Source organism: Meles meles, chromosome 18 (genome assembly GCF_922984935.1).
Source record: "Meles meles chromosome 18, mMelMel3.1 paternal haplotype, whole genome shotgun sequence".
NCBI classification, from domain to species: Eukaryota; Metazoa; Chordata; class Mammalia; order Carnivora; family Mustelidae; genus Meles; species Meles meles.
Window position 1 is genome coordinate 59,251,411 of NC_060083.1, and position 24,749 is coordinate 59,276,159.

Genomic DNA, 24,749 nt, shown 5'->3' on the forward strand with positions numbered 1-24,749 from the left:
GTTCCCGGGATCCCGAACAGCGCCCCCCACCCCCGGGAGGCAATCCCGGAAGGCCGCCACGAGACTGCCCCGGGGGGCGGAGAGGGAGGCCAGCCAGGCGCTCCTGGTAACCCGCCCCTCCCTCGTCACGCGACCGCGCGGGGCGGAAACTGGGCGCTAGAGGCCGCAGCGACGCCCCAGCAGGTTGGCGAGGAGGTAGGGAAGGGGCGGGACAAGGGGGCTGAGGAGGAGTGCGCCTGCGCCTTGGGATGCGTGGGTCGCGCGGCTTCCGGGTCCCGGTGCTGAGGCCCGAGGGAGGGAGGTCCTCGGTGGGGGCCGGCGGCTGGGGGTGATTTCAAGTTAGGGCCGCGCGGCGTTACTGGGGAGGCTTGGCGTAGGGCTTCCGCAGACCCTCCCGGACTGGAGAAAAGAGAGGAGGAGGACCAAAGTCGCCCTGGGAAGAGGCCTCCGGTTATCTCGTGTTGAGACACTCGCCTTCTTGCTGCCAGAAACGCTGGCTTCGGGGAGCTGGGTGTGGGGTGCGGGCCCTCCCCGTGTATGGGGTGGGTGTGGACCAGAATGGGACCGAGCGGGCCGCTCACACGGCCTGGAATGCAGACTTCGTTGCTTTCACAGTTACCACCGTCGTCATCAAAGCAGTAGATGTCCGAGTTGCGGAAACCTGGCTTCGGAGAATGTGTAATGAAAACCAAAAGCTCCCCATCCTCGGAGGCAGCGGCTTTTAACCAGTTGTGTTTTTAATTCTGATTACATAAAATACGTGCTAGCTCTGGGTTTTAGTGACTTTTTGAGTTCATACCACGGTAATGAAGACGAGCTCGTTACGCCCTGTCCTTTATCTCCCTAGCACCGTTAGAACTTGAAACGGGATAGTCATCCACTGCGTGTTATTTTTTTAAAAGATTTTATTCATTTGCTTGACAGACAGAGGTCACAAGTAACCAGAGAGGCAGGCGGGGTGGGGCGGGGAGCAGGCTCTCCGCGGAGCAGAGAGCCGGACGTGGGGCTGGATCCCACGACCCTGAGACCACGGCCCAAGCCGAAGGCAGAGGCCTAACCCGCTTAGCCACCCAGGTGCCCCATCCACTGCTTTTTAAAACTATGCGCTTCGTCCTTATTTACTGCATCAGTTTTTAGGAATAGTCTTGGGAATAGGGTAAGAGAAATGAGGGACTCACCTCCGGTGTGATTTAAGGGAGCACTAAGCAAGATCGAAGAAAAGATCGTTAATACCGATTTTTCTTTTTGCCCCAGACTCCCAAGGTTTCAGGGCAAGGCAGTGTTACTCATTGTTTCTAATGCCCCGCCCCCTGCTCCCCCCCCCCCACCATTAAAATACTGAGTTTGGCTGCTGGGTGTGGATTGTAGGCCTCTTGTGAAAAGCTTGCTCTCCAGGTACCACCAACACAACATTATAAGACAAAGTGAGGTGGTTGCTACCCATGGAAGGAAAAACCCGACCTGGCAAAGCTTTGGCAGTGTCTAGAGCAAGGTAAAGCCAGAATTCATTGAGGGTTGAAGTTTGGTCTAAGGTATGTCTTTCAGTTCAGGGTTGGGTAAGAACCCCTGTGCAACATTAGAAGATGGGTGGAAACATCAAGGGGAATTCAGATGACCTCAGAAGGCAAACTGGCTCCTCATGGTCAAACCGTTCGCCTGGGCTGGACAGTCAAGAGGAGTAAAACAGACAAAATGCTAATGAAGGCCCGGGTAATGGAGGCAGCAGGATGTGGTTTGGGTTCTCTGTTTCCGGGCGGAGTGGGGGGGGGGGGGGGGGGTAGATGGTTTTCTTCATGAATACATTCATCTATTCAATAAATACTTAATAATGCCCAGACACGGTTTTAGGCACAGGGGATACCTGAGGAATAATGCCTTTATGGAGCCCATAATCTGGTGGGAGTCGGAGGCATTAAAGAAGTAAATCACGCCCTGAAATTCTATTACTTAGTCAAGTACAGTGGAGAAAAGAAATCAAGCTAAGGGGACAGAGAGACTGGGAGCGGTGGGGCAAGGGAGGACAGGGAAGGCCTTGTTGAGGAGGAGGAGGATGAACTAGGCCCTAAATAGGGAAAGAGAACTGGTTCTGTGAAGGTCTGGGGAAGACTGCTCCAGTCCGAGGAAAAGCACGTGTGGAGGTCTCGAGGGTGGGGGTGAGCCAGAGGAAGTGTGATGGCAAACGTGAGAGCCGAGACGCAGGCCCGCGCAGACCCCATGTGGCATTGTGGGCCAACCCAGAGACTTTCAATTTTAATAGGAATTTATCATGGGAAGCCTTTAATCGATTTTCAGTGGGGTTTTATGACCTGATTTACATTTTTAAATATAATATATTTTAATTTTAAATATAATTGTGGAACTATTCAACCATGTACAAAGGTAGAAGGGATAATACAACAAACCCCATCTACTTTTCACCCAGGTCCGATAATTATCCCCTGTACCTCCCCCCAATTCCCCTCCATGTTAACTTTAAGCAAATCTGGTATCATATCCATAAAGACTTTTAGTATGAGGGCGCCTGGGTGGCTCAGTCATTAGGCGTCTGCCTTCGGCTCAGGTCATGGACCTGGGGTCCTGGGATCGAGCCCTGCATTGGGCTCCCTGCTTGGCGGGAAGCCTGCTTCCCCTCTCTGACTCCCCCTACTTGTGTTCCCTCTCTCGCTATCTCTGTCAAATAAATAAATAATCTTTAACAAAAAAAGACTTTTAGTATGTATCTTTAAACTATTTTTAACACACTCCTAATACCATTATCACAATTGGAAGTTTTAAAAATTTCTTGTGGTCATTATAATCAATACTCAAATGTTTCATAAAAAACTGTCCACAGTTTGTTCAAATCAAGGTCCCGACAAAGTCTACACATTGCAGTCAGTTGGTAAGAATCCTAAGCCTCTTTTCTCTCTCTCTCTCTCTTTTTAAAGATTTTATTTGTTTATTTGACAGATGGAGATCACAAGTAGGCAGAGAGGCAGGCAGAGAGAGAGGGGGAAGCAGGCTCCCCGCTGAGCAGAGAGCCCGATGTGGGGCTCAATCCCAGGACTCTGAGATCAGGACCCAAGCCCAAGGAAGAGGCTCTAACCCACTGAGCCACCCAGGCGCCCCCCAAGCCTCTTTTAATGCATAAGTTCCCACTCAACATTTTTCTTCCATGTATTTGTTGAAAAAGCTAGGTTCAAGCAGCACCTGGGTGGCTCAGGTCATGATCTCAGGGTTGAGGGAGCGAGTCCGGCGTCTGACTCCCTGCTCCGTGGGAAGCCTGCTTCTCCCCTCCCGCTCCCCCTGCTTGTGTTCCCTCTCTCGCTCTCTGTCTCTCTCTCAAATAAGTAAAATCTTCAAAAATAAATAAAATTTGTAATACTTCCCTTTTGATAGAATTTTTTTTAAAGATTATTTATTTATTTGACAGAGAGAGAAACAGTCGGAGAGGGAGCACAAGCAGGGGGAGAGGGAGAGGGTGAAGCAGGCTTCCCACGGAGCAGGGAGCCCAATGCGTAGCTTGATCCTGGGACCATTATGACCTGATCCCCAGGCAGGCTCTTCCTGACGGAGCCACCAGCGCAGCCCCAACCATGTGATAGAATCTTTTGAGGCCATAGTTCAAATCCTGTGTGTAGTAACTTGAGTTGAAAAAAAATTTTTTTTTTGAGTTGTAGTGTTGAAGAATCATTGTGCAATATGAACTAACAAAGAATTGTGGCTTTAAAAACATTTAGGAGAGGCGCCTGGGGGGCTCAGCCAGTTAAGCATCTGTGTGTGGCTCAGATCATGATCCCAGGGTCCTGGGATCGAGCCCTTTGTGGGGCTCCCTGCTCAGCGAGGAGCCTGCTTCTCCCTCTGCCTTTCCCTCTCCGATCATGCTCTTTCTCTCAAATAAATCTTTTTAAAAATAGAATAAAATCATTTATGAGTTGCCTCAGGGTTAGTGGACAGAGTGAGGTGCTGGGACTGTGGTGTGATCCGAGAGAGAAGTCCAGGGCCCTTCCCACATGCCTTGCTCAATGCATCCCTTCTATCTGGCTGTTCCTGACTTTCTATCCTTGCCTTAATAAACTGGTAATCTATTCTAATTGTAGAGTAGCAAACACACACAATCAAGATTCTTATCTCCAAGAAGGAAACCCAAAGCTAATAAAACCTATCACAACTTAGGTACAGGTATTACTTTTCTGACCTTTAGTCCTACTACAGAAATCTTAGCAATTGCTTCAGAAAAAAATGAAGGAAGCAGTCACATTGGGTCGCCATCCTTCCCTTCCTTCCTGTACGGTACTTTTCAAATTTCCCAATTGTTAAAAAGAAAACATTATGTCGCCTGTTCGTATGGTGCGTTTTTCTCCCAGCAGTGGATGTTTTGTCTTGGGGAATGAAGAGGGCAAAGCTCTACTTACAGATTATACCATTCCTCGGACTTGCAAAGACAGTACTTAAAATCTGGCTAAGCTGTAAGAAAAGCCAGTCTTTTTTTTTTTTTTTTTTAAGATTTTAAAACTTATTTATTTGACAGAGATCACAAGTAGGCAGAGTGGCAGGGAGAGAGAGAGGGGGAAGCAGGCTCCCTGCTGAGCAAGGAGCCCCATGCGGGACTCGATCCCACGACCCTGGGATCATGACCTGAGCCGAAGGCATCGGCTGACCTGACTGAGCCACCTAGGCATCCCAAGTTTTCACCTTTTTGCTAGATTGGACAGAATTGTCACCATTATCCCCAAATAGGAACCGATACATTTTTTTCTTCTCTTGACTGATAATTTGGTTTTTTGGTTTTGCTTTGGTTTTTGCTTCTCTCTCATCCCAAAGATGATTAGGGGGTGCTGTCATTACTGGGGACAGGAACAGCTCTGCTCCCTGGTCACAGGGATATGGAGCATCTGCTCCTAGGACGGTAGGACTGGGCCTTGGCCGGTTGTCCCGCGCTGTTCTGTACACAGCTCTCCTGAAATGATCTTTGAACGTTGACCAGTGACAGTGCCTTATGACCTCCTCGTTAGAGGGTACCAAAACCAATTGTGCAACGTCCTAGGTAACATTAACTTTCTTTGCTTGTCCCTTTTTTCTTTTTTTTTTTAATATTTTATTTGTTTATTTGACAGAGATCACAAGTAGGCAGAGAGGCAGGCAGAGAGAGAGAGGGAAACAGACTCTCCGCCGAGTAGAGAGCCCGATGCGGGGCTCGATCCCAGGACCCTGGGATCATGACCTGAGCCGAAGGCAGAGGCTTTAACCCACTGAGCCACCCAGGCGCCCTCTTTTTTTTTTTTTGCCCAGTGTGGGGCTTAAACTCATGACCCTGAGATCAAGACCTGGGCTGAGATCAAGAGCCAGACGCTTAACTGACTGAGCCACCCAGGCGCCCCCAGCATTGAGCTTCTGTGCGAAAGCTATATCATCTGGCTTCTGCAAGGGTCTGACTTGGGATGATTTAATTGCCATTTCCTGTGTTTCTGTCTCCTTTGGCTTATCCTTCCGAACAGTTGAAGCCCGTCACCTTCAGGGTCCCTTTGTCACTGAATCGTTATTCCTGAGTCCCCACTTCTCTAACGTCTTCTACGTGTGGATCCTCATGTTCTAGAGTGTTCCTTCACACATACACAGTTGTACCTATTATATGCATATGTGTGCTCCTTACCTTTTTTCCTGACGGTCTGTCTTGGAGATCTTTTTTTTTTAGATTTTATTTATTTATTTGTCAGAGAGAGAGAGAGCACAGGCAAACAGAATGGCAGGCAGAGGCAGAGGGAGAAGCAGGCTCCTGCTGAGCAAGGAGCCTGATGTGGGACTCGATCCCAGGACGCTGGGATCATGACCTGAGCCGAAGGCAGATGCTTAACCAGCTGAGCCACCCAGGTGTCCCTATCTTGGAGATCTTGCCATATGAGAGCATACAATGTCTCATCTTCAGAAGCCTGCCAGGTGTCCTTTCCATCATTATCACGTGACTCGTTTAAAGTCACATGAGTCATTTAACTGGTGTTATCTTTCTCTTTTTAAAATTACTAACAAGGGCGCCTGGGTGGCTCAGTGGCTTAAAGCCACTGCCTTCGGCTCAGGTCATGATCCCAGGGTCCTGGGATCAAGCCCCACATTGGGCTCTATGCTCCGTGGGGAGCCTGCTTCCCCCTCCCTCTCTCTGCCTGCCTCTCTGCCTACTTGTGATCTCTATCTGTCAAATAAATAATAAATACAAAATCTTAAAAAAAAGAGTTATAAAAAAATTTTTTTAAAAGATGTTAATTATAGGGAGAACTGGGTACCCTCTTTACAGGTTTGGGGTTTTTTTAAAGAGGTGGGGAAAGGCAGAGGGAGAAAAAGAATATTAAGCAGGCTCCCTGTCCACAACTGCCCACTCAAGTGTACTCTCTTTCTCAAATAAATAAACAAAAATTTTAAAAATAAAGAAATAAAAGAATGAATCACATTCTTTATCAGTGACGGGGCATCTGGCTGGTTCAATCAGATCTCCACGATCAAGACCTGAGCTGAGATCAAGTTGGACTCCTGACCAGCTGAGCCACCCAGGCGCCCCTTCATTGTTTGTTTGTTTGTTTTTTTTAAGATTTTATTCATTTATTTGACAGACAGAGATCACAATTAGGCAGAGAAACAGGCAGAGAGAGGAGGAAGCAGGCTCCCCGCTGAGCGGAGAGCCGGATGCGGGGCTCGATCCCAGGACCCTGAGATCATGACCTGAGCTGAAGGCAGAGGCTTTAACCCACTAAGCCACCCAGGCGCCCCCCCCTTCATTGTTTTTTAAATAAACTTTTTGTTTTAGAATAGTTTTAGCTTTAGATTTCAGAAAACAAACCTGTAGGGGCGTCTGAGCGGTTCAGCCAGTTTAGCATTCAACTCTTGATCTTAGCTTGGGTCTCAATCTCAGGGTCATTGGTTCAGGCCCCACACTGGGCTCTACACTGGGTGTGGAGCCTACTTAAAAAAAAAAAAAGAAAAAGAAAAGAAAAGAGCACCTGGGTGGCTCAGTTGGTTAAGCGACTGCCTTCGGCTCAGGTCATGATCCCAGGGCCCTGGATCGAGTCCTGCATCAGGCTCCCCTGCCCTGCAGGGAGACTGCCTCTCCATCTCCTTCTGCCTGCCACTCCCCCAGCTTGTGCTCGCTCGCTCTCCGTCAAATAAATAAAATCTTTAAAAAAAAAAAAAACAAAACGAAGGTGCACTTTATGTACAATTATGAAAGAATGTCAGAATATATTGGGACACCTGGGTAGCTCAGTTGGTTAAGCGTCTGCCTTTGGCTAAGGGTCATGATCCCAAAGTCCTGGGATCGAGTCCCACATCCCGCCTGCTTCTCCCTCTGCCTGCCATTCCCCCTGCTTGTGCTTTCACTCTGTCTCTCTAATACATAAACAAAATCTTTAAAAAAAAATATTAAGTAGAGGGGCGCCTGGGTGGCTCAGTGGGTTAAAGCCTCTGCCTTCGGCTCGGGTCATGGTCCCAGGGTCCTAGGATCGAGCCCCACATCAGGCTCTCTGCTCAGTAGGGAGTCTGCTTCTCCCTCTCCCTCCATGTGCTCTCTCTCAAATAAATAAATAAATCTTAAAAAAATAAAAATAAAGGTTTGCTTATTTATTTGAGAGAGAAAGTGCACATATGCATGGGGGTGGGGCTCATGGGGCAGAGGGAGAGAGAAAGTCTCAAGCAGACTCCACGCAGAGTGAGGAACCAGACCTGGGGCTCGATCTCATCACCTGAGATCACGACCCAAGCTGAAACACCCAAGCTGAAACCCAAGATTCCCACACCCAAAGGACTGTGCCTCCCAGGCACCCCAGATCTTTTTTTTTTTTTAAAGATTTTATTTATTTATTTGACAGACAGAGATCACAAGCAGGCAGAGAGGCAGGCAGAGAGAGAGGAGGAAGCAAAGAGAGAGCAGAGAGCCCGATGCAGGGCTCGATCCCAGGACTCTGGGATCATGACCTGAGCCGAAGGCAGAGGCCTCAACCTACTGAGCCACCCAGGCGCCCCACCCCAGATCTTTTTTATATTGTTTTGCTTTTTTAAATTAGTGAATGCATAACTGGTCAAAAAACAAATTGTTTAGGGCACTTGTGTGGCTCAGTGGGTTAAGCCTCTGCCTTTGGCTCGGGTCATGGTCTCAGGGTCCTGGGATCGAGCCCTGCGTAGGCTCTCTGCTCAGCAGGAAGCCTGCTTCCCCCTCTTTCTCTGCCTGCCTCTCTGACTACTTGTACTTTCTCTGTTTCTGTCAAATAAAGAAATAAAATCTTTTTTAAAAATTGTTTAATATTAAACTATCACTCTTAAATATCATTAAATATATATATATATTAAGATTTTATTTATTTATTTGACAGGCAGAGAGCACACATAGGCAGAGAGGCAGGCAGAGAGAGAGGAAGGGAAGCAGGCTCCCCGCAGAGCAGAGAGCCCGACGTGGGGCTCTATCCCAGGACCCTGGGATCATGACCTGAGCTGAAGGCAGATGCTTAACGACTGAGTCACCCAGACGCACCCTTGAATATGTTTAAATATTAAACTACCACTGGAACTAGCCTTTCAGGTGTCGCTGGTCTCAGGTATCTGCTAATCTCAGCCTGTCGTCTGGTTGGTTTTTCAGGAATCTTCAGAAATCCCAACTATTTGCGATGCTGCCCAAACCTGGAATCTATTACTTCCCCTGGGAAGTCAGTGCTGGCCAAGTTCCCGACGGGGGCACACTGAGAACATTTGGCAGGTGAGAACGTTTTTTTTTTTTTTTTCCATCGGGTGTGGGGATATTTCAGTTCCTCCCCCCCACACACCCCAGCCCTGCCAGAAAGACAATTAAAATGTTATTATAAGTTTGTCTAGTTTTTTTTTTTAAGTTTTACTTTTTCAAGTAATCTCTACACCCAGCGTGGGGCTTGAACTCACGACTGAAGATCAAGAATCGCACGTACCTCTTACTCAGCCACCAGGGCATCCCCGTCAACGTATTTTTTAAATGCTAAAACATGAATTTATTTTCATTGGAAAATGAGATGGTCCATAGAAGTGTGAAGAAAGCAAACAAAAATACCCATAATCCCACTCTCTGGACCGCCACTGCTAACCTTTTGGTGATTAATTTAGACACACTCATGGGTATGGATGTACATGACCGTGTCGATGGGCGTGTGTTCACACCATGTATGTATCGCATCATCAGGGAAGTGCAAATTCACACCCCAGCGGGATACTCTCACAGGCCCAGTCCACTGGCTGAATTTGCAAAGACTGTTGAAACCAGATGCCGATGAGGTTGTGGAGCAGCTGTAACTCCTCGACCCTCCCCGTGGAAATGTAAAATGGCACAACTACTTTGGAAAACAGCCTGCAGTTTCTTTAAAAGCTAAACATATATTTAAACAGGGGGCGCCCGGCGCACTCAGTGGGTAGAACACGCGACTCTCGATCTCAGGGTTGTGAGTTTGAGCGGCACGTTGGGTATAGAGATCACTTTAAAAAAATAAAATCTTTGGGCTCAGTGGGTTAAGCTTCTGCCTTCGGCTCAGGTCATGATCTCAGGGTCCTTGGATCAAGTCGGGCGGGGACATCGGGCTCTCTGCTCAGCAGGGAGCCTGCTTCCCCCTCTCTCTCTGCCTGCCTCTCTGCCTACTTGTGATCTCTCTCTGTCAAATAAATAAAATCTTTTTTTTTAAAGATTTTACTTATTTATTTGACAGACAGAGATCTGGGATCCTGACCTGAGCTGAAGGCAAAGGCTTTAACCCACTGAGCCACCCAGGCGCCCCAAATAAATAAAATCTTAAAAAAAATTTTTTTAATTAAAAAAATAAAATCTTTACAATAATAATAAAATATAAATAAATAAATAGAGTCTTAGAAAAAAAGAAAGAAAGGAAGGAACCAGGCCAAAAAAAAAAAAAAAATTACATGTTGTATAGCTCCATTTATATAAAAGTTTAGGAAATGCCAAAAAAAAAAAATTCTAAAGTGGGGAAAAAAAAAAAGCAGGCCAGTCGCCCGCAAGGATTGCCTGGGTATGATGTATTAGAGGATTGTGAAAGTGCACTAGGGAACAGTGTGTTCATTATCGATTACGTGGACAGTTGCTCGAGTGTATGTGGTGTCAAAGTGTATCCTTTAAATATGTGTGGTCTACTATAATTCCATTATCCCAAGTAAAACCAGAGGGGAAAGCATATGTTACAGAATCTTAAACAGGAGGACGGCAAAAGACTTGAACAGACACTTCACAAAAGAGAATATACGTAACACCTAGCAGTCATCCAAAAAGTAAGCAATTTTGCATATGATAATTAATAAATGCACATATAGGGGGATGTCTGGGTGGCTCAGTCGTTAAGCATCTGCCTTCGTCTCAGGTCATGATCCCGGGGCCTGGGACCAAGCCCCCCATCGGGTTTCCTGCTCAGCAGGGAGCCTGCTTCTCCCTCTCCCACTGCCCTGCTTGTGTTCCTCTCTCACTGTTAAATAAATAAATAAAAATCTTTAAAAATACATATATACAGGGCGCCTGGGTGGCTCAGTGGTTTAAGCCGCTGCCTTCGGCTCAGGTCATGATCTCAGGATCCTGGGATCGAGTCCCGCATCGGGCTCTCTGCTCGGCAGGGAGCCTGCTTCCCTTTCACTCTCTCTGCCTGCCTCTCTGCCTGCTTGTGATCTCTCTCTGTCCAATAAATAAATAAAATCTTTAAAAAAAAATACATATATACACACACAAATGGATAATAAGCATATGAAAAGATGGTAAATATCGTTAGTCACAGGGAAGTGCAAATTAAAACCTCAGCAAGGGCACCTGGCTGGCTCAGTGGGTTAAGCGTCTGCCTTCTCAGGTCATGATCCCAGAGTCCTGGAATCGAGCCCCTGCGGCTGCCTGCTGCAAGGAGCCTGCCTCTCCCTCTCCCACTGCCCTTACCCACCCCAGTCTCTCTTGCACTCTCTCTCTCTCTCAAATAAATTAATAAAGTCTTTAAAAAACCAACCCACCAACAAACCAGCAGCCACAACGATACACTATTTTCCTGCCCCCTAGGACACTAGGATGGCTACAATTAAAAAGACCGACCAGGGGCGCCTGGGTGGCTCAGTGGGTTAAGCCTCTGCCTTCGGCTCAGGTCATGATCTCAGGGTCCTGGGATCGAGCCCCGTATCGGGCTCTCTGCTTGGCAGGGAGCCTGCTTCCTCCCCTCTCTGGCTGCTGCTCTGCCTACTTGTAATCTCTCTCTCTCTCAATCTGTAAAAAAGAAAAAAAAAAAAATTTAAAAAGACCGACCATACCAAAGTCCTGGCCAGATGTGGAGAGTCGCTAGAACCCTCACACGTTGCTGCTGGGAGTGTAAAGTAACACACCCGTTTGGAAAAACAATTCGCCGGTTTCTCTTAGAGTTGAACAGACAGGTTGATCGAATGACGTTGCGATCCTACCCGGGTATTTACCTAAGAGGAATGAAAATATATGTCAGCAAAGAGATTGGTCTGCAGAAGTTCATACAGTGTATTGGTCATAGCCCGACCCCGGCAGGAAACCAGACAAGCTGATGAACGGATACACAGACTGTTTTCAGTCATTTCAACAGAATTGCTGCTGAGGGATAGAAGGAGTGAAGCGCTGATTGACCCAGCAGTACAGTGACTCTCGAAAGCGCCGTGCTGAGTGAAGGAAGCTTGGCACGAGAGAGGACGTGCTGTTGTGCCCCTCTGTACACGAGGTGCCAGAGTGAGAAAACGAACCCGTAGATCAGTGGTTGCCTGGCGTGGGAGATGGGGAGCTTGAGTAGTGGCACAAGGGAGCTTTTGGGGGTGATGGAAACGGGCCACATCTTAATTGGGGTGCTGGTTACACTCGTGTATACTTTTGCCAACACCCCTTAAACAGGTGCCTTGTGGGGCGCCTGGGTGGCTCAATGGGTTAAAGCCTCTGCCTTCAGCTTGGGTCATGATCCCAGGGTCCTAGGATCGAGCCCCACGTCGGGCTCTCTGCTCACCAGGGAGCCTGCTTCCTCCTCTCTCTCTGCCTGCCTCTCTGCCTACTGTCAAATAAAAAAATAAAATCTTAAAAAGAAAACCCAAACAGGTGCCTTGTAATGCATATAATTTACATCATCACAATTTAGACTGAAAACAGTTTTTCTGACTCGTTGCTGCCATTTTTTTCTCTGATCAGAGACCCCTGGGTTCGCTAGAGCCCTTTGAGCTTTCCGCGTTCATGCTGTTTGTGGACAGAACTGATTGATTGTGCTTTCGCTGACCCGCAGATTGTTCCTGTATGACATGACCCAATCCCGAGTGACCCTGAGAGCTCAGCACGGATCTGATGAGCACCAGATCCTGGTCTGCACCAAGCTGGTGGAGCCGTTCCAAGCCCAGGTGGACTCCCTGTACCTCGTCCTTGGAGAGCTCGAGCACCAGGGTAAGCCCGTGGCTTCACGTTCCTTTTTCATGCTGGGTCCTGCGTGGGGCAGTCTTCGGTTAGGACTAGGCCTGGCTTCTGACCCTGCAGGAGTCCCTCCCTGGGGTTAGCTTCCCTTCCACATCGGCCCACAGGTTCAAGGACTCACAGAAACCGATGTGATCGGGCTCAGTGAACCTGCTCTAGGGGTGTGCCAGGGGAGAGAAATCATTAATTTCTAAAGGCCGACCATGTGCCAGGCCTGGTCTTACACAATTGCCTTCAGTCTTTTTGAATTTCCCCTGATCAGTGGGGAACCTGCTTCTCCCTCTGTGTGCTCTCTCATCTCTCTCCCTCACTCTGTCTCTCAGTTAAATAATAAAATCTTTAGAGTTGAAGGTTGCAGGGCGCCTGCATGGCACAGTTGTTAAGCGTCTGCGTTCGGCTCAGGTCATGATCCCGGGGTCCTGGGATCCAGCCCCACATCGAACTCCCTGCTCTCGGGAAGCCTGCTTCTCCCTCTCCCACTCCCCCTGCTTGTGTTCCCTCTCTTGCTGTCTCTCTCTCTGTGTCAAATTAATAAATAAGATCTTTTTTTTAAATGCTGTAGTTCATATCCTCATGTACAGTCTTTGTCCATTTTCTGATTATTTCTTCATGATCATTTCCTAAAAGTAGAATTGCTCTATTGAAGGATGCAAACATTCATATTTCTTATTTTATTTATTTAATTTTTAAAAAACATTTTATTTATTTATTTGACAGACAGAGAGAGATCACAAGTAGGCAGAGAGGCAGGCAGAGAGAGAGGGAAGCAGGCTCCCCGCTGAGCAGAGAGCCCGATGCGGGAATCGATCCCAGGACCCTGGAATCATGACCTGAGCCAAAGGCAGAGGCCTTAACTCTCTGAGCCACCCAGGCGCCCCTCATATTTCTTTCTTTCTTCTTTTTTTTTTTTAAAGATTTTATTTATTTATTTGACAGAGAGAGATCACAAGTAGGCAGAGAAACAGGCGGGGGTGGGGGCGGTTCGGGGAGCAGGCTCCCTGCTGAGCAGAGAGCCCGATGCAGGACTCCATCCCAGGACACCAAGATCATGACCTGAGCCGAAGGCAGCGGTTTAACCCACTGAGCCACCCAGGCGCCCCAGCCCCCTCATATTTCTTACTTTATACTGCCAACTTCCTTTCTAAAAGTCATGGTGGGTTTTTTTAAAAAGATTTTATTTATTTATTTGACAGAAAGAGACACAGTGAGAGACGGAACATAAGCAGGGGGAGTGGGAGAGGGAGAAGCAGGCTTCCTACTGAGCAGGAAGCCCGACAAGGGACTCGATCACAGGACCCTGAGATCATGACCTGAGCTAAAGACGGACGCTTAATGACTGAGCCACACAGGAGCCCCAGGCATGATGGGTTTTATTTATTTATTTATTTATCTTTTAAAAAGATTTTATTTATTTGACAGAGAGAGAGACAGCAAGAGAGGGAATACAAGGGGCACCTGGGTGGCTGAGTGGGTTAAGCCTCTGCCTTCGGCTCAGGTCATGATCTCAGGGTCCTGGGGTCGAGCCCCGCATCAGGATCTCTGCTCAGCGGGGAGCCTGCTTTCCACACCCCCCCTTTCTCTCTGCCTGCCTCTCTGCCTACTTATGATCTCTCTGTCAAATAAATAAATAAAATCTTAAAAAAAAAAAAAAAGAGAGGGAATACAAGTAAGGGGAGTGGAAAGGGAGAAGCAGGCTTCCCACTGGGATCATGACTTGAGCTGATGGCAGATGCTTAAAGACTGAGCCACCCAGGCGTCCCAGAGGTGATGGTTTTTAACTCTGGATGAAATGTGCTAGAAAAAATGTTATTAGATGGTGCTTACTTTAATTGCCTTTGGTTTAATAGAAGTGAATCTTTATTTAGGCTTAAGACTTTGAGCTAGCTTGGGGCACCTGGGTGGCTCAGTGGGTTAAGGCCTCTGCCTTCGGCTCAGGTCATGATCCCAGGGTCCTGGGATCGAGCCCTGCATCCGACTCTCCGCTCAGCAGGGAGTCTGCTTCCTCTTCTCTCTCTGCCTGCCTCTCTGCCTACTTGTGATCTCTCTCTGTTAAATAAATAAAATCTTTTAAAAAAAAAAAAAAGACTTTGAGCTAGCTCACGGAGTTCCTGCCTTCGTATTGATTTGAGAGAGGCATCAGGAATGGGGGTGGGAACAGGTACAAAGGGGGTTCTGCACAAGTGATTGCCACGTTGACGACAGCCCAGGTCCCCTGAGGCTTTCTCCTGTACCCCCAGCCCTCCAGTGCATCCTGGGAGCTCCCGGGAGCCCACCGCCCAGTGTCCAGGATACTAAGGCCTGACCGCAGACACAGAGAGGGGTTGAAAGTCAGGTGGGGCAGCAGGCCAGGACAAGACCCGGGCCCGGAGCGGACAGTTAGAATCCCTTGTGGTGGGGAAAAAAACGGGAAGAAACCTTTGTATGTTCAACACATGTAACTTTATCCCTCGACTATCCCAGCCAGATGTGCACAGAAGTCGAATGCTGGAGCCCGCAGTCGGCCGGAGCCCGCAGTCGGCCGTCACTGTGTCCACTGCCTGCACTGACCTGTTTACTTTGCTGGGGTCTTTTGGAGCAAATCTGATATCATTTCATTTCCCCATAAACACGTCCTCTGTCTCTACCACTACCCATCTCACCCAACAAAACAGCTGTCCCTCCACAGAATCGAACACCTTGTCCATGTTTACTCCCTTCCCCTCCGTGGCTTTTCAAACTTGAGTAGTTCAGATCAGGCTCCAAAGTCCATTTGTTGCGTTTGGCTAACAAACCCCAAGTCTCTGTACGAGTTCTGTCCTCCCCCCCCCTTTTTTTTAATGCCATTTATTAGAGAACTTGGGTCTGGAATTGGCTGATTGCTTCGTCCTGGCTGCCCTAAACCACCTTTCCCCTGCCTTTTTCTGAACGGACTGTGGTTCAGGGACAGCTCACAGTTGATGAGGAAAAGTTCTTTAGAGAAGAACCGTAGTGCATGAACGCAGGAAATGTCTAAAGTCACCTTTTTACAAGTCCTGATGAAATAATGAATCCAGGCAATGATGTTATCACTGACTGCTCCTATCGCTCCATCGGTCCAGAAAGGGCAGGGCGGCAGGAACGCTGCACAGCAGGGATGGGCCAGCCATACCCGGCTCTGCCCCAAGGCCTCACTGGAGAAGCAGGTGGATCAGCAGCCACACACCTGGGGGTCACAGGCAGCAACACCTCCAGGTGGCCTTGTCCCCTCCCCCAACCTGAACCCAAATGATCAAGCCTCAGGTCAGGCAGCCGCCCTGTCTCCCTGGGCTCTGGCTCCTTGACTGCTTCTCATTATTTTCATCACCATCTATGTGTTTTTTTTCTTTCTTAAAGCCCTCCGCCTAAGTTTCTAATTTCTCAGTAAGACGTGTTCATCATTTGCCGCTGACACACAGAAGGGAAGACAGTGTTGGGAACGGGGGCAGAGTGTGGGCTGAGCGTGGGAGGGGCTGCTCACCCCCTGCCTGCAGCGATCTGGCTCACGGCTTTCAGCTGCTGTGTGTCCTTGGTCCAGTGCGGCACAAACGTCAATGAGACACAGATCTGTCAGGTGGCAAGGTCAGCAGCTCTGGGGACAGACTAGATGCCACCCAAAGTCACCTTTCTGGGGCATCTGGCTGGCTTAGTTCTAAGAGCATGTGACTCTTGATCTCGGGGGTCATGTGTTCGAGCCCCACATGGGGTGTAGAGATTACGTAAATAAATAAAACTTAAAAAGAAAAATAAATAGCGCCACCTTCCTGAAATTTGTGCACACAGTGAGCTGAGGAGGCCAAAAAAGGTGAAGAGATGCCTGCCACGTGAGAAACCCACTGGTTCTTTAAACTTTTTTTTTTTTTTTTGACAGACAGAGATCACAAGCAGAGAGGCAGGCAGAGAGAGAGGAGGAAGCAGGCTCCCTGCCAAGCAGAGAGCCCGATGCGGGGCTGGATCCCAGGACCCTGAGATCATGACCCGAGCCGAAGGCAGAGGCTTTAACCCACTGAGCCACCCAGGCACCCCTGAAACCCACTGGTTCTGACACATTCTTGGGGCACCATCCCAGAGCCCAAGGCTTCCTGTGCAGAGTGGAGGTGTGGGGACACAGCCTTTCCTCAGTTCTGCTCCAGAGTCCCTAGAAGTACCAGGTTGCAGGTGACCTTGCCTATAGCTAGAGGCTGCCCTCGAGCCCTTGCCATAAATCCCATAAACCCTACCTGGCGGTTTTCTTTCTTTTTTTTTTTTTTTAAGATTTTATTTATTTATTTGACAGGCAGAGATCACAAGTAGGCAGAGAGGCAGGCAGAGAGAGAGAAGGAAGCAGGCTTCCCCCTGAGCAGGGAGCCCGATTCGGGGCTCCATCCCAGACCCTGGGATCATGACCCGAGCTGAAGGCAGAGGCTTCAACCCACTGAGCCACCCAGGCACCCCCTGCCTGGTTTTCTTCTAGCTGACTGCTGTTCCCTGCCTTCACAAGCCTTCCTGTTGTGTCTTCTGGAACCTTCGCTCTGCCCCGAAAGGCTCCTTTTTACGCCCTTGCCTGAAAAGTGCCTGAAACCTGGCTCTTTCCCAGGACAGCAGTTCCCTCCGTCCCTACGTGGAGCCTGGTCAGCCTCCCCGATCTCACACACCACAGGGCCCAGAGGTGGGGCCGGCAGCCTCCTGGCTGCTCCGGTTTGGCATTCACAGCTTTGCCTTTCTCGTCGGCCAACCAGTTCTGCCCACTTCTGCCTCCCACAGCCACCCCTTTGCCACCTGAGACCACAGCCGTGACTCCTGGTACCTCCCTGCCCTGCGGCCTCATGGGACCTGTGCAGCTCGGGCTCTTCCTTTCTCTCCCTCCTTCTCTCCTGTTCACTTTCCTCCGCTCCAGCCAGGCCTCCTGCCCCAGCAAGCCCTTTCCTGGCGGAAGTTTCCGGCCCTCGCCTTCCATCACCGCAGCCTGACAAACCCCCAACCTCCGCCCCCTTCTGCTGATCCAGAAGGTTCACACGTTTGGGGGTGGGGGGGCTCCTAGCACGATTTCAAGGCCTCTTACTGCGCTGGGCCCTTCTGCGTGTCCTGGCCCACCCCCTCCCACCGGGGGCAGTCGCTGTTTCTGGCACTCACTGGTCACAGGAGACCCCCACTTCATCACCTCCCGCCCCTGTCAGCCTGGGGGACCGCCTCACCTCCTACGTCCCGGGTCCAACAGAGGCCGCAGCAGCAGCCCCTCCTGGACTGACCTGTGTCCACACCTGCCCGAGGCTCCTCCCCTCCGCTCTGGGAGGAAGACGGGCCTGTCTTCCATGCGGGCCTGTGCTCTGACTCCCGGCCGGCCCTCCCACGGGGACTTTGCCCTCTCAACCGAGTCCTCAGCCTGTTCCCGCTGCGTCTTCCCTCTGAGGATATAGATCACGCAAGCGTATTCCTTGTTAAAGTAATGACGGTGTCATCAGCCTCTGCTCTCCGGCCCTCCCTCTCTCTGGCCCTCCTTCCCTGCTCGGGCGGACGTCCTGAAGGCAGGTCTGTTCTTCCTCTCACCCCTTCCCCTCTCCCGCCCACGCCTCCACCCACCGCATTCCCGCTGCCCTTGTCATTCAGTCCCTCCGTGGCTCTGCGTTCGTCCCACTTGCCAGAAATTCCCCTGAAGGACTCTGTAGCCGTCTTGTCTGTAGACTCTGTTCTCCCCTCCCTGCGGTAGTTCTTCAGACGCCGTTCCTTGATCGCAGTTCCAACGCCTGCAGGTGGACGGCCGGAACTGCCCAGTTCGCCCCGGACGACAATCCTGTATTTTACGGTCGCTCCGTGTGTAATAATGTTTTTCACTGGGGCGCCTGGGTGGCTCCGTGGGTTAAAGCCTCTGCCTTCAGTTCAGGTCATGATCCCAGAGTCCTAGGATCGAGCCCCGCATCAGGCTCTCTGCTCTGCAGGGAGCCTGTTTCCTCCTCTCTCTCTGCCTGCCTCTCTGCCTACTTGTGATCCCTGTCTGTCAAATAAATAAATAAAATCTTGAAAAAAAAAATAATGTTTTTCACTCACAGAGAGAGACAATACGTTCCTCAGTATACGGATTGCATTGAGTGTGTAGACGGCTCTAAGTAGCATCTTCTTTGGGGTCTTTTCTGGTTCCACACAAATGTTAGGATTATTTGCTTCATTTTGGTTCCTCAGTGTAAATCTAGGAGGGAGGGTTTTCCCACGCTGACAGGAGGAAAGAGCTGATAGGCATCATGTAAGGAAAGTTCTGTGCAGGACGCGTGGGTGACTCAGGTGGTTCAGCGTCTGCCTTCAGCTTGCGTCACGATCCCAGAGTCCTGGGACCGAGTCCTGCATCGGGCTCCCTGCTCAGCAGGGAGTCTGCTTCTCCCTCTCCCTCTGCTCGTGCTCTTTCTCTCAAAATAAATGAAATATTAAATAAATAAATAAAAAGAAAGGAAAGGGAGGGAGGGAGAAAGGGGAGGAAGGAGGGAGAAAAAGAGGTCTAGACTAGGAGGGAGGCAAGGCATGACCTATCTAACCATCTAACCAAAGAGCCTGTATCTCAAAACCACATCAGAAGGAAACAGGTTATCCCAGCACATTAAATGTGTTTGTTGACCTGACCAGAGCGTATAAAGAACATGGATGAAAAAAAAAATAAATAAATAAATGAATAAACCTGGGCACCTGGGCGGCTCAGTCAGTTGAGCGTCTGACTTTTTTTTTTTTTAAAGATTTTATTTATTTATTTGACAGACAGAGATCACAAGTAGATAGAGAGGCAGGCAGAGAGAGAGGAAGGGAAGCAGGCCCCCTGCTGAGCAGAGAGCCCGATGCGGGGCTCGATCCTAGGACCCTGGGGTCATGACCCGAGCCAAAGGCAGAGGCTTTAACCCGCTGAGCCACCCGGGCGCCCCTCAGTTCAGGTCTTGATCTCAGGGCTGTGAGTTGTGGAGCCTGCTTTAAGAAAAACACCAACACAAACAAACAAATCCATCAGGGCAGGCCCAGTTGTCTTTTCTGCTTTGCCATCCCGGCATGCTAACAGATCTTTCCATCAGGTCAGCCCAGCATGTGCCAGAAGCACCACCCAGCCCCTCGTCCGCGGTGGGGTGACTTGGCCCTACAAGGCCAAACTCTCACCTTGGATTGACTCATTATGCGGTTCTCTTTGCTCCAGTTTCCAATGCCAGTGGGGCCCAGTTCGCCAAGGGGAACCTTCCCTTAGTACAAATGGAGAAGTGGGATGGTGATTGGGACCCCCCTCAACCCCAGGCACTCGAGGCAGGGAAGGCGTCAGGAATTAAGATGACAAAGGACAGAGGTCGAGGGGGCAGCTGTCCGGCCCTTCCTCCGTGGAGAAGTGGGACTTTCGGACTATCCCCTAAGTTCCAGACACATGCGATAGGGTGCGACAGGCCCACTGTTCTGAGGCCCAAGTAGAGAAGAATTACCAGTATCCCGGATGCCATCCTTCCAACTCAACCTGAGAGCAAGTCCGGGGGAAACAGCTGGGATGCATCCGGGGCGTTGCTGACACGGGGGGTCAGTCCCTGCTGGTGCCTTGTGCTTGTGTCTTTCAGATGGAGGGTCTGTGGTGAAGGCCCGGGTGCTGACTTGTGTGGAAGGAATGAATCTACCTTTGTTGGAGCAAGCTGTCCGGGAGCAGAGGCGGTACCAGCAAGAGAGGGACAGCAGCCAGTACCAAATTGCACTTCCTGGCAACCGTCCCCCACAGCCTGCTCCTGAGGCCAAGCCCACCAGAGATGCCTGAGCAGAGAAGATGCAGACCTTCCCCAGAGTGACAGCCCTTTTCTGGAGCCTGAGAGGAGAGGAGGGGTTACTCATTTGGATTGTTCCAGACACACACACACACACACACACACACACACACACACACGCCGGGCCAGGAGCCTGTGGGTGGCTGAGCTGTGGGATGCTGGGGGCTGAGCCTCAAGGGGGCATATGGAGGGTTCTGGAAGGTAGTCATGAATAAAGGCCCCAGTGGGGGAGACCTTGCGTTGTGTGCATGTGGTGCAGCGCCGGCGGGGGCCAGGAGGGGGAGCCGTGGAGCAGGCAGCCTGCCAGCAGTGAGGCCCCTGGAGCACAGGGTTTCTGGTGAATTCTGGGCTGGGGTTTGTGGGAGGGGTGCTAGGGCCCCCTCCCACCCCGGGGCCCTGAGGGTGGGCTCAAGACGCAGGGGGGCTGCCCCCACTGAACTTATACCCTCAGAGGAGGCCGGGCTACCCCAGAAGTTTGGGGCATGGCCCCTCAGCCTGACCGTGCGGCCTAGGGAAGGGCTATGGCTCTAGAAACCCTTCCTGACCCCTGACCTCTGTCCCGGGGCTGACTCCAGCCCCCCAGGCCACCCTTCTGGGAAGCCTTGGCCCCCAGACCCTGGGCCTGGCGGGGCCCAAGGCAGGGGCCCTGCTGAGAAGTTTGGGCCCTCCTGCGCCCCGTAGCCGGGCACCTTCCTGCCTGGGCTGGGGGAGGCCTGGGCTGGGCTGGTTCCTGGGGATTGGGGGTGGGGCAGGGGGAGCCTGGGCCCGGGTGGGGACTGGGCAGGGTGTTCTGTGGGGGCCGGAGGGGCAGCAGGGGTGCTGGGTGTGGCGGTGAATGCCCCAGGCGCCCTCTGTTTCCTGGGCAGCTCTGCGGCTATGGATGTGTTCCAGAAGGTAGAGAAGATTGGAGAGGGCACCTATGGGGTGGTGTATAAGGCCAAGAACAAGGAGACCGGGCAGCTCGTGGCCCTCAAGAAGATCAGGCTGGATCTGTGAGTGCCGCCGCGGCCCCTGAGACACCGCCCCCCTCCCGCCCGGGGGCCACCCCCGTCCCTCACCTCGGGGCCTTACGCTCAGCTCCGCGTCTGCACGTGCGGGTAGGGGGGGGCGTGGGGGGCATGGGGACGGTGGGGGGGGGACACGGGGGCAGCCCTCGCCATCCTCCTCCCCGCCACACGTCGCCCAGTGCCCCCGGTGGTGTGAGGACATGCTGAGAGGCCCAGGGCCCTCTTGCTGGGGGCCAGGCCCTTCTTTCGGAACACGGAACACGCAGGGGACTCCCTCGGGGCAGAAGCCTCCACGCCGTCCCCTCCCTTCCCGCAGGGAAACGGAGGGAGTCCCAAGCACGGCCATCAGGGAGATCTCCCTGCTCAAAGAGCTTAAGCACCCCAACATCGTCAGGTGAGGTGGGCAGGGAGGTGGGGAGGCCAGGTCCGCCGGGGTGGGGGCCGCGTAGTGACCGGTGTCCCCCGGCCAGGCTGCTGGACGTGGTGCACAGTGAGAAGAAGCTTTACCTGGTCTTTGAGTTCCTCAGCCAGGACCTGAAGAAGTACATGGACTCCGCCCCAGCCTCCGAGCTGCCGCTCCGCTCCGTCAAGGTAGGAGGGAAGGCCGTGGGGGGGCCCCGGAACGCCGCGCCCAGCCAGCCCGGCTCAGCCGCCTCCCCGCTCCGCTCGCTCGGGCAGAGCTACCTCTTCCAGCTGCTGCAGGGGGTCAATTTCTGCCACTCGCATCGGGTCATCCACCGAGACCTGAAGCCCCAGAATCTGCTCATCAACGAGTTGGGTGCCATCAAGCTGGCTGACTTCGGACTGGCTCGAGCCTTCGGGGTGCCCCTACGCACCTACACCCACGAGGTACTGCCGCCCAGGCGGGAGGAGGAGGCCCGCTGAAGGGGCATCACGGGGCACTCGGCCGCCCCACTGGCGCTGCTTTCTCGCCCCCACAGGTGGTGACGCTCTGGTATCGCGCCCCCGAGATCCTCTTGGGCAGCAAGTTCTACTCCACGGCCGTGGATGTCTGGAGCATCGGCTGCATCTTTGCCGAGATGGTAGAGGGAGGGACAGATGTGGCCACAGGGAGGCCGCAGGCAGGGTCCTGCTGGGGTAGGGCTGGGGCTCCGATTCTCCTGGGAGAGGTGGACTTGGTTGTTAGGGACTGGCTACATGACTAAGGAAGCAAACCGTATTCCAGACAAAAACCGGGATTCTTAGCACAGCCCTGGAAAGCGTATCTTATCTGGGGTTGGATTCCGTAGGATTAGAGGGGGGACCGGACCCCACACCTCCTCTCCCTCATTTCAGGTGACCCGCAGAGCCCTGTTTCCTGGTGACTCTGAGATTGACCAGCTCTTCCGAATCTTTCGGACCCTGGGGACACCCAGTGAAGCCGTGTGGCCAGGGGTCACCCAGCTGCCCGACTATAAGGGCAGCTTCCCCAAGTGGACCAGGAAGGGGCTGGAGGAGATCGTGCCCAGTCTGGAACCAGAGGGCAAGGACCTGCTCATGGTAGGTCCAGGAGGGAGGCAGGGGAGGGCAAGAATGGCCGCTGCGCCCACGGGAAGTGTCTCTGTCAGCCAGCCCCGTGTCGCCCCAGTGCCCCTGAGTCCAGCAGGCCTCTTTTCTGACCCTGAACATAGCCAGCTTGTCCCTGGCCCTCTTGATCGTTCAACTCGGAGGCTCCTTCCTGGATAAGTCCAGCATTCACGTGTCCTTTTAAAACATCTTTCTTCTGATTAGCTTTGTTTTTATGCTCTGATACTTGTCCCTGACATTTTTTTTTAAGATTTTATTTATTTATTTGAGAGAGAGAAAGCAGGGGGAGAGGGAGAAGCAGGCTCCCCAATGAGCAGAGAGCCCGACACGAGGCTCGATCCCAGGACCCTGGGATTGTGACCAGAGCCAAAGGCAGATGCTCCACTGAGTCACGCAGGTGCCCGATACTTAGCCTTTCTCTGTGAGCTTCTGCCGGCAGGGAGCACGCCTCCTTCCGCAGTCGCTGCTCTTCTGTGAGGCTGTTTCCTGCAGTCTGGGCCCCTGCCACAGTCCGAGCTACCCTATGCTGTCGCACCATCCTGACCGACTGGGCTGGCCCAGGCCAGACTGCCCAGAAGGCCTCAGGCAGAGCCGTCCATTGCCCGCAAAGACTCGGGATCACGTCTGTTTCTTTAATCTAGTGTTGGGCCAGAAGAAGGCAGGGCAGTATTTTCATCCTTCCAGGGGCCGGTGTGTCTACCAGCCCAGCGCCAGCGGGAAGGCGTATGCCTCCAGCCCAGGCTCTTAGCGCTCCATCCGGCTACCCCTGGGCAAGGGTCCTTCCACAGCCTAGCTGGGGCTCAGAGTTCCTAATATGCTCCCGAGACAGGTTTGGCCCTCTCCTTCCTGGTACCTGGAGAGAAGTCTGTCTCCACCAGAAGCAGGCACAGAGGCCAGGGAACCCCAGTGGGAAGAAGACGGACGGTCTCAGCCTCTAGTCTTACAGAGCCAGGGATGACTTCCTGGGCCCGCCTAGAACTAGTTTCTTGTCCCCGGATCCCGGGAGTGGCCAGAACTGGCTGGCGAGCCCAGAGGCAGTGGCTGCACGCAGTTCTAGTTTGAAGGCAGCTGCTCTGGGGCTTGGGGCCCGCCACCTGGGGCCTGGAGGGCATCTCCTTTCCTGGCCTGGCCACCCCACGGCTCAGTCTTTCCTCCTCCTCCTTCCTCCACAGCAACTCTTGCAGTACGATCCCAGCCAGCGGATCTCAGCCAAGGCCGCCCTTGTGCATCCATACTTCTCGTCCACGGGGCCCGGCCCGGCACCCCACCAGTGTGTGCTGGAGCGGTTCTGCCGCTGAGAAGGCCCGAGCCTCCCAGCCTCTCTCCAGCCGCTGCCCCTGCTGCCTCCCCACCCACTGCCCCAGAAAGAGAACAGCAAAGCTCTGAGTTTGGCCTTGGCCGCCAGAGGGCTGAGTTTGAGTTAGTTCTGTCCACAGGTTAGCAAGTTCCCGTGTTGTTGGTTGGTTTGCCGTTGCCGTTTCCAGGTGGGAGCACGGAAGCTCCGTGCACCAGGGGGGACGGGGATCCTTAGAGACTGTGTCCCTGGGCTCTGGAACAACAGAGGCCAGGGTGAGCGCGAAGCCCGCCCCAGCCGGAGGAAGATGGAGCCAGACCCTCCCCACCATGCAGCCCGCCCCGCCCCTGCCCCAGCGAAAGGGTGCCCCCTGCTGGTCATTATGGCTTTAAAATGTTTTGGGGGAAGAGTTGCGTTCCAGGGAAGAAAGCAAGTTAAACAGGAAGCCGGGCAAGGGAGAGAGGACATTTTCCTGATCGCGGCGTGGGTGAGGGTGTGCGTGCCGGTTCTGAGTAGTCGTCTTGTACTTAGCGTATACTTACGTTCGTTTGCCTCTGGTTTTAAGAACAGGAAATAAAAGTGATGTATTCCTGAGTTTTCCAGTGTTATTCTCCTCAAGGGGTAACCAGGGACTTGCTGACAAGGGGGAGGTAGACAGAGGGCTGGAAAGCATTTCTGGCCCGAACCGAGAGACCCAGAACAGAGGCGATGGGGAGAGGCTGTTCATGATCTTCCCATGACCTGGCAACATACCCTCC

The 24,749-nt window shown here is 52.0% G+C and overlaps 2 protein-coding genes and 1 long non-coding RNA gene across 4 annotated transcripts; 2 read left to right on the forward strand and 1 right to left on the reverse strand.

The window, feature by feature from the left end:
- Window positions 1–45: 45 nt before the first annotated feature.
- Window positions 46–20,401, forward strand: TEN1 (TEN1 subunit of CST complex). Of its 2 annotated transcripts, none has more exons than XM_045984639.1 (4): window positions 46–183; window positions 8,597–8,713; window positions 12,243–12,397; window positions 19,966–20,401. In XM_045984639.1, exons 2-4 carry the CDS (start codon window positions 8,625–8,627, stop codon window positions 20,154–20,156), a joined length of 435 nt encoding a protein of 144 aa, XP_045840595.1. In that variant the 5' UTR covers window positions 46–183; window positions 8,597–8,624; the 3' UTR covers window positions 20,157–20,401. The 2 variants fall into 2 exon arrangements, with proteins under 2 accessions (XP_045840595.1, XP_045840594.1); XM_045984638.1 differs by having other exon boundaries at window positions 58–195.
- LOC123929218 lies at window positions 227–17,923 on the reverse strand. The gene is made up of 3 exons (XR_006815900.1): window positions 17,593–17,923; window positions 11,266–11,424; window positions 227–665 (listed from the first exon to the last, which is right to left on the reverse strand). It is a non-coding gene; the product is annotated as an uncharacterized LOC123929218 (long non-coding RNA).
- A 151-nt stretch (window positions 20,402–20,552) lies between the features above and the next one.
- Window positions 20,553–24,540, forward strand: CDK3 (cyclin dependent kinase 3). The gene is made up of 7 exons (XM_045984637.1): window positions 20,553–21,155; window positions 21,487–21,564; window positions 21,641–21,761; window positions 21,849–22,019; window positions 22,112–22,213; window positions 22,467–22,670; window positions 23,870–24,540. The coding sequence occupies exons 1-7, from the start codon at window positions 21,040–21,042 to the stop codon at window positions 23,993–23,995; spliced, it is 918 nt and encodes a 305-aa protein (XP_045840593.1). The 5' UTR covers window positions 20,553–21,039; the 3' UTR covers window positions 23,996–24,540.
- Window positions 24,541–24,749: the final 209 nt, after the last annotated feature.

Excerpts from the sequence above, each read along its gene's own strand:
- CDK3 (XM_045984637.1), top strand. The coding sequence starts at position 21,040 with ATGGATGTGTTCCAGAAGGTAGAGAAGATTGGAGAGGGCACCTATGGG. Across the intron at positions 22,214-22,466 it reads GCTGCATCTTTGCCGAGATG|GTGACCCGCAGAGCCCTGTT; the intron begins GTAGAGGGAGGG and ends CCCTCATTTCAG. Across the intron at positions 22,671-23,869 it reads AGGGCAAGGACCTGCTCATG|CAACTCTTGCAGTACGATCC; the intron begins GTAGGTCCAGGA and ends CTTCCTCCACAG.
- TEN1 (XM_045984639.1), top strand. The coding sequence starts at position 8,625 with ATGCTGCCCAAACCTGGAATCTATTACTTCCCCTGGGAAGTCAGTGCT. Across the intron at positions 8,714-12,242 it reads ACACTGAGAACATTTGGCAG|ATTGTTCCTGTATGACATGA; the intron begins GTGAGAACGTTT and ends GCTGACCCGCAG. Across the intron at positions 12,398-19,965 it reads TGGAGAGCTCGAGCACCAGG|ATGGAGGGTCTGTGGTGAAG; the intron begins GTAAGCCCGTGG and ends TGTGTCTTTCAG.